This window comes from Hyperolius riggenbachi, chromosome 6 (assembly GCF_040937935.1).
Source record: "Hyperolius riggenbachi isolate aHypRig1 chromosome 6, aHypRig1.pri, whole genome shotgun sequence".
Taxonomy (NCBI): domain Eukaryota; kingdom Metazoa; phylum Chordata; class Amphibia; order Anura; family Hyperoliidae; genus Hyperolius; species Hyperolius riggenbachi.
The window spans coordinates 284,367,464-284,376,380 of NC_090651.1; the positions used below are offsets into that span (position 1 = coordinate 284,367,464).

The following is an 8,917-nucleotide window of genomic DNA, read 5'->3' on the forward strand; positions in this document are numbered from 1 at the left end:
TCCATGGCAGCATACTATGGGATTTAACTAGACCAAAAAAAGACTAGGGAGGGCAGAGTATGATGCTTATATACATTTAATGTTAATTCGTAATTACAATGATATATATATACATGGTATGTAATTGAGAATTATATTCATTCTCATCTTTCATTTGAAGTTCTGGCTGCCGTTAGTACCGCCCTACCAAATTGGACCGTCGATGAAGCAGCCGGATCTACCTTGTAATGGTTAATAAATGTACTGGCCGATGACCAGTTGGCGGCCCTACATATAACATCTGCTGACACACCTGCTTGTGCGGCCCATGATGATGAGATTGACCTCGTTGAGTGTGCTGTTACTCTCGTTGGGGCCGTATTGCCCATAATGCTGTAGGTTGCACGTATTATTTTAACTAACCAATTGGCTATGGTTCGCACCGAGGCCGCCTGCCCCTTGCGATAACCGTCTGGGATCACAAAGAGTCTATCTGAGTTACGTATGTCCTTTGTCATGTGTACATACTGCCTTAATATTTCAGGAATATTCCATGCTGAGGGTGTTTGTGACCCATTGTCAATGAAGTTAGGTAAATTCCACTCCTGTGAAAAGTGAAAGCTTCTGGCCACTTTTGGTATAAAATGCGCTATGGGTTTCAGTGTTACCCTATCTGGAAAGAAATGTAAATAGGGTGGTAGCCACCCTAATGCCTGAATTTCTGACACGCGTCTTGCCGACGCTATGGCTACCAGGAACACTGTTTTCAATGTTAAATTAGTTAAATTACACTGCTGTAATGGTTCAAATGGAGGTTTTGCTAGGCCTTCCAGTACTGTGGGTAGATCCCATTGTGGATATAGGTTGTGAACTGACGGTCTTAACTTGCTTAAAGCTTTCGTAAACTGCAGTACTAGAGGATTGGTTGCTAACCGAAGATCTAGAAGCGCTGATAACGCCGAAATCTGAACCTTGATTGTCCGAAGTCCTAACCCCATATCCACCCCTCTTTGTAGGAATTCTAATATTGTGGGTATCCTTGGGTTCATGGGATTCAAGTTTTTCTCCTCTGCAAACTGTATGAATCTATTCCATACCCGGTGGTAAGTCTTATTAGTCGAATGTTTTCTCGCGCTCAATAATGTGTTTGTCACTGACTCTGAACATCCTAAAGCTATTAGTTTGGACCTCTCAGTTTCCATGCCGTTAAAGTCAACAGTTTGGGATCCGGATGGAGTATGTCTCTCTGAGTCAGTAGATCCCTGGGACAAGGTAGGATCCAGGGTGGTTCCACCGCTAATTTCCTCAGCAAGGGAAACCAAGGCCTCCTCGGCCAATATGGAATTACTGCAATCACGACTGTCTTCTCCCTCTCTATACGTCTGAGTAGTCGGTAGATGAGAGGGACTGGTGGGAAGGCATAGGCCAGTTGATACTCCCATCTCGCCGTCAGTGCATCCCATCCTGATGCCTGTGGAAATTTGTACCTGGAGAGGAATGTGGCACATTTGGTGTTGTCCGGGGTTGCCATAAGATCCACCTCTGGGTGTCCCCATCTCTTGAATATCTGGTTGAATATTTCCGTCTTCAACTCCCACTCGTTGTTGCTGAACCAACTCCGACTCAATGTGTCTGCTAGTGTGTTCTTTGCTCCTGGTATGTGTACCGCCCGGAGCGAGGATAACGTCTGCTGCGCAAATTCCATAATTGGGAGTACTTCTTCCAATAGTGTCTGGCTTCGCGTTCCCCCCTGGTTGTTTATATAGGCGACAGCCGTGGAGTTGTCCATTCTGAGAGTCACTTCCCGCCCCCGGATCTGCTTCCTGAAGCTGAGGAGTGCGTTGTGGGCTGCGCGAATCTCCAACGAGTTCGCCTGGACTCCATTGACAGGCTCTTTCCATGTACTCTGTACGTATCTTGTTTCTGAGTGGGCTCCCCATCCCCAGAGGCTTGCATCGGTTGTTATGTAGTATTGGTCCTTGCTCTGTATACTGTGACACCTGCTGAGGTTGTGGTCCTGGAGCCACCACGTTAGTTCTGTTTTCATGCACTGTCGAAGTTGAATTGCTTGGCTCAGGTTCTCTCCGTCCCACTGCTGTAAAAAGTTGTTCTGACATGCTCTCATGTTCCACGCCGCCCACTTCACCATGGGAATCGTCGACGATAGCGTTCCCAAAATTCTCATGCACTGCCTGGCTTCTAGGACCTGGAAACTCATTACTTCCTGTATTCTCTGTTTGACTTGCGTCTTCTTCACTTCTGGTAGAGATATAGTGTTGTTTTCTGTATTGATTAGTGCCCCTAGAAATATTAATGTTTGGGTCGGCTCCAGCTGGCTCTTCTTCTGATTCACTATCCAGCCAAACTCTTGTAATGTGTGTATGAGTACCTTCCTGTGTCTCGTTAATTTGTGTTTCGAGTCGGCTATCAACAGAACATCGTCCAGGTAATGGTGCACCCTTAGATCTTGTTCTCTTAGCAGTGCTATTATGGTTACTAATATCTTCGTGAATGTCCTTGGTGCCGTACAAATCCCGAAGGGTAGTACCTGGAATTGAAAGTGTCTGTCTTCGACTGCGAATCTTAAGTATTTTTGAAAGTTTGTATGTATAGGGATATGCAGATATGCATCTTCTAGATCCGCTGAAAGTAACCAATCTCCTACCTGGATAGAGGGAATGATGGTTTGTAGGGATTCCATTTTGAATTTGTCCTGCTGGATTCGTATATTCAATAGTCTTAGATCTAAAGCTGGCCGTAAGTCCCCTGATTTTCTGGTTACAAAAAATAGTGGTGAGTAGAAACCGCTGTTCCTCTCTTGTCGGGGGACCTCCTTGATCGCCTCTTTGTATATCAATTCGTCTATGTATTGCTGTAGTATTAGTTTCTTGTCTATCTTGCCTGGTACTCTTGTTGGCACAAAGTGGTTTGGTGGGGGAAGGTCCTTGAAGTGCCATGAATGGCCCCATCGTATCGTATTCAGCACCCAAGGGTCCTGTATTTTGTCCGCCCATACCTGTATGTAGTTTCGTAGTCGTCCTCCAACTACGTCCAGGCGGGCGGGCCTCATCTCAGAATGACTTGGAGTGTTGTGTGCTGCCAGTATTGCGTTGCTTGTTGAATCTAGATAAGTTTGACTGTGCTCCCTGCCATTGTTTGCGAAACCCCTGGTTTGCCTTCTGTGTTCTGTAGCCTCTGTTTCTTGACTGAAAAGGCCTTTTGTCTATTTGTCTTCTGGGAGGGCGCCTATCTTGAGGGAGCAATCCAGACTTACCACCCGTCACCCTTGCGATCGCTGTATCCATCTTGCTTCCAAATAAATTATTGCCATCAAAGGGAATTCTACACCACGCCGTTTTGGAATTGGAATCCGCCGACCAGGGCTTTAACCACATCGCACGCTTCGTCGTAACATCATATAACATACCTCTCGTGGCGCATCTTAATATATCAAACGACGCCTCACCGATGAAATCTGATGCAATACGGAATTCGTCTAGTCCTGCTATTAATGTCTGTTTATCTGCGTCAGCCTGGATTGCCCCCTCAAGATTATCGGCCCATACCTTAATTGCCTTTGCTATAGAAGTTAGTGCTATCGCGGGTTTACATGCCCCTCCGGTACTCAAGTATGCCTTCTTTAAGTCTTGGTCCATTTTTCTGTCCATTGGATCTCTAAATGCCACTGAGTCCTCCAATGGTAGGGTCACATGTCGGGCTAACCTCATTACCGACGCGTCCACTAGGGGCGCGCCCTCTAATTGTGTTGCTAAATCACCCTGGATAGGGTATAATTTAGATAAACGGTTCACAATAGAAGGTTTCTTTTCCAGTTTGGACCATTCATCCTTTACTAACTCCGTGACCTCATCCATAACAGGGAAGGATACTGTTCTTTTCTTTAAATGAGGATAATATTTCATCTTCTTTGCCTGGGGCTCCTGGGGGTCCTCCCACTCAATGGCCTCTCTGACTGATTTTATGAATGGTTCTACCAGTGAGAAATCGAATCCTATCGATAAGTCCTCCTCCCTCTCATCTTCCTCCAATGATGGACAAGTATCTGTCATGCTGGAGGCTCCTCCTATCGGTTTATTATCAGAAATATTTGCTGTATTACGTTCCTGCAAAGACTGCTGCACTATTTCCTTAATTAGTGTGGGTAAATCTTGTTGCTGAGTCTCCTCTTCTATTGGAAAAGTGTAGAAACAATCCATACAGACTAATTTCCCAGGCATTGTCTTTTCACCACATGCCCAGCAATATCTTTTATCCGGCCTCTCAGGAAGTCTTTGAGAGTCCTTCTGTGGGGTCTTATTGGCTTTTGATGATGGTTTTTGCCCTGAAGATGAGGAAGTGGACGCTCTGTCTTGTGGGCTGGGAAGAAAAAAATACACATTTGTGTATTAGTTCCACCATGAGTCTTCTGCCTCTATTATATTCCCTAAAATACCTACCTGACTAAGGCCTTACCTATTCTCTGATTTCTGATCTCTATCGCAGGTAGAACCCTCCATTATTTTCTCTGTAAAACTACAAACAAAATAATGATGCACCATGAGTAGGATGAACTGTGTCTAGCATATATACACATAAGCAGAAAAAATAAATACCACAGCAATAATATCATGTTGATACCATTTAAAACAATATGAACATAGTATACCTGCCAATGTAGTCGAGACGTCAAGGAAAAATGCAGTAGCTTAATAGCAGCCCCAGACTTCGGCGTGCTGTAACATAATATAGCAAGGTAATCATAATATGGTCCTGTAGCTGCCCCGCAGCCTGACCTAAACATAAGCAACTAGCAAATGGCAAATGGCTGTATCAACAGTACCTGGCTTGTCCTCCACGGGCCAAACAAAAAGGAAGGATGCTGGAACAAAAGAAAACACACAATATGCAATCAGCTACCTGGCTCTGAAGCTACTCTCCTGCCGCTCACCACAGCATCCACCTCTAACATGTCTTTGGAGCACTTACTTTGTGTCGCAGACGCACAGTGCTCTCCTCCCCGCCAGCAGCATCTCGCATGTCGCTTAGCGTCCTTTTACCCTTCCGCACTGACGTGCTGACTCCGCCCCTTCCGGAATTCCGTGACGACAGTTCCGGAAAATGGAGCGCATCACATGGGGGGGAGGGTCCGTCAACCAGGAAATGCCCTAATCCTACTGGTGCTGGTTCTACCCCAGAGCGGAGCCGCATTGCAGCCCATAGTGCCAGCGTATAATCTCCTATCTTCCCCGGAGAGACCAGCAGACAGGGGGGATCTCCGCTCACAACACTCCTTTAGAGGTTTTTAGAGGGAGCTTCGCGCGAGGGGAGGCACCCTGCGCGGAGACTACATGATGCAGTCAGGTAAGGCCAAAATTAAAAATGTCCAGTACTGAAAAAGTACGACCAGTCCGAATGGTTTGGACTAAGGAAAAAAAAAGCAGGGAACCATATTGGGTGGACAGATTTATAGTTACCAGTCCTGATTGGTTAAGGGGCGGGGGTTAACCCATAGTATGCTGCCATGGATTTGACAGGAAAGTATAAATACCCTCCAAATTACCCCATTTTGGAAAGAAGACATCCCAAAGTATTCACTGAGAGGCATGGTGAGTTCATAGAAGATTGTATTTTTTTGTCACAAGTTAGCGGAAAATGACACTTTGTGACAAAAAAAATAAAAACAAGTTTCGATTTCTGCTAACTTGTGACAAACAAAAAAGAAATCTGCCACGGACTCACCATGCCCCTCTCTGAATACTTTGGGATGTCTACTTTCCAAAATGGGGTCATTTGTGGGGTGTGTTTACTGTCCTGGCATTTTAGGGGGTGCTAAATTGAAAGCACCCCTGTAAAGCCTATGGGTGCTCATAGGACTTTGGGCCCCTTAGCGCACCTAGGCTGCAAAAAAGTGCCACACATGTGGTATTGCCTTACTCAGGAGAAAAAGTATAATGTGTTTTGGGTTGTATTTTTACACATACCCATGCTGGGTGGGAGAAATATCTCTGTAAATTAGTTTTTTTTACACACTATTGTCCATTTACAGAGATATTTCTCCCACCCAGCATGGGTATGTGTAAAAATACACCCCAAAACACATTATACTACTTCTCCCGAGTACAGTGATACCACATGTGTGGCACTTTTTTGCACCCTAACTGCGCTAAGGGCCCAAAGTCCAATGAGTACCTTTAGGATTTCACAGGTCATTTTGAGACATTTGATTTCAAGACTACACCTCACGGTTTAGGGCCCCTAAAATGCCAGGACAGTATAGGAACCCCACAAATGACCCCATTTTAGAAAGAAGACACCCCAAGGTATTCAGTTATGAGTATGGCGAGTACATGCTGGGTGGGAGAAATATCTCTGTAAATGGATAATTGTGTGTAAAAAAAATCAAACAGTTGTCATTTACAGAGATATTTCTCCCACCCAGCATGGGTATATGTAAAAATACACCACAAAACACATTATACTACTTCTCCTGAGTACGGCAGTACCACATGTGTGGCAGTTTTTTGCACCCTAACTGCGCTAAGGGGCCCAAAGTCCAATTAGTACCTTTATGATTTCACAGGTCATTTTGCGACATTTGGTTTCAAGACTACTCCTCACGGTTTAGGGCCCCTAAAATGCCAGGGCGGTATACGAACCCCACAAATGACCCCATTTTACAAAGAAGACACCCCAAGGTATTCCGTTAGGTGTATGATGAGTTCATAGAAGATTTTATTTTTGTCACAAGTTAGCGGAAATGACACTTTGTGGAAAAAAAAAATCAATTTCTGCTAACTTGTGACAAAAAAATAAAATCTTCTATGAACTCATCATACACTTAACGGAATACCTTGGGGAGTCTTTTCTAAAACGGGGTCACTTGTGGGGTTCCTATACGGACCTTGCATTTTAGGGGCCCAAAACCGTGAGGAGTAGTCTAGAAACCAAATGGCTCAAAATGACTGTTCAGGGGTATAAGCATCTGCAAATTTTGATGACAGGTGGTCTATGAGGGGCCGAATTTTGTGGAACCAGTCATAAAGCAAGGTGGCCTCTTAGATGACAGGTTGTATTGGCACTGAAGTGCAGGAAGCGCAGGATGTTCTCAAATCGTGACCTGGACATGGCAGCAGAGAACATGGGCATCTGATGTATTGGGTGCGTAGACCAATAAGACCGCAATACATTCTTTTTGACTAGACTCATGTTAAGGAGAAGACCCAAAAAATCAGGTGCCCACAAGGGGCAGGTTAGGGTCTGAGCTGATGGGTGGCAGTGACAGGGGGTGATTGATTTGTGATTACAGGGGAGAATAGATGTATACAGTACACGGGGGGGGGTCTGCAGAGGATCTGAGGGGGTGATCAGGAGCCCCCAGGGGGCAGTTTAGGATCTAATCTAAAAAATAGCGTTGACATATAGTGACAGATGGGTGATTGGGTGCAAACAGGGGTCTGGGCAGGGGGGGGGGGGTCTGAGGGGTGCTGTGGGCGATCAGGGGGCAGATCAGTGTGCTTGTGTGCAGACAGGGAGGGCTGCAGCCTGCCCTGGTGTTCCCTCGATCACTGGGACCACCAGGGCAGGAGGCAGCCTGTAGAATACGCTTTGTATACATTACAAAGCGTATTATATGCTTGTATTGCGGCGATCCAGGAGTTAACAACCCGCCGGCGCTTTCGACGTCATGGGTGGGCGGAGTCTATTGCCGGGCGGATGCTCGCGCATCACAGCGCGGGATCCCCGGCCAGCTGGAGACCCAGGACCCAACGTGGTCCTGGGCATGCCACTTTGCCGCCGCACTTTGGCATGGTGCGGTCAGCAAGTGGTTAAACTGGTTCAGGTGTGCTTCAGGATTACCACTGTTCAAAGTACATTCAAGAAAGATAATTATCACTATCACACCAATGAAGACCTATTGCAGCAATTTATGTCTGGTACACAGCATGCAATTTCTCGTCAGATCAAATTGATTATTTCCGACAAGTTCGATCAGGTTTTCAAACAAATTTCCAATCACTTGTGCACAAAATCGATTGGAAAATTGATCAGGAACTTGATCAGACCTGTCGGAAATTATCATTTCGACCTGTCGATCTGATGGGAAATTGCATGATGTGGTCAAAGATACCCCTTATTCCACGCCATTTCTCAAGCGCTGGACCACTGGAATACAAAACAAAGTTTGCCAGGTAAACAGGCAAAATAAGCAAACTTTTTTCGGCTTAACATTATAGTAAGAGGGCTTATTGATTATATGGTTCACCATGAGCTTGTTGGGTAATCTGTAACATTGAATTGAAATGTTATTCTGGTTACAAAACTTAAAAAAAAAAACAGATTCGAGGACTCCAGAGGCCAGAGCAATCTTACAACCTGCTTTGCTTCATCTTCTAAAGTCTCCTTGTTAATTATTATCAGCAGAAGCCAAACTTGCACAGGTTTAGAAGTAGCACCCTCCCAAACCAACGTCTTCCGGGCTTCCGGTGTCCTTCTGACACTCGCGCAGAGCCGATAGAAACGGACAAGGGGCAGAGTTGCTTCCCTAATATTAGCTTAATTAGCACTAGTCTACATACCTGCCGCCCGCAGCGCCCCGCTCATGCTGAGGAGCCTCATATTCCTGCCGTCACCCCAATACTGAACGCTGCGCTGCACTCACTCGCTGCCTGCAGGCAATGGCTGCTGCACACGTCGCTCAGCCACTGAACTTTACTCCGGAATCGGCCCCTCGTTAATGTTATGCAACGAAATTCTATAGTCTTTAGGCGCAGCGGCAGACAGTTCTATACAGTTGCCTTCCTATACTGTGACAGCTGCATTGCCTTTAGGCATTTATTTTAGCAGATGCAATCATTTTAAACTTCGTACACACAATGAAATACTCTCACACAGCCACAATGATTGTTGCCTGATGGGATTGCACCCCTCTCAACTTTTG

At 45.6% G+C, this 8,917-nt stretch overlaps 1 protein-coding gene across 1 annotated transcript in view; it reads right to left on the reverse strand.

The window, feature by feature from the left end:
• The window catches only part of LOC137521559 (carotenoid-cleaving dioxygenase, mitochondrial-like), a 47,944-nt gene extending 39,276 nt beyond the window's left edge, over positions 1-8,668 (reverse strand). Inside the window, exon 1 of the mRNA XM_068240956.1 lies at positions 8,556-8,668. Coding sequence (XP_068097057.1) covers positions 8,556-8,595 — 40 coding nt within the window. The 5' untranslated portion in view covers positions 8,596-8,668. The remainder of the gene's footprint in view (positions 1-8,555) is intronic.
• Between the last annotated feature and the right edge of the window lie 249 nt (positions 8,669-8,917).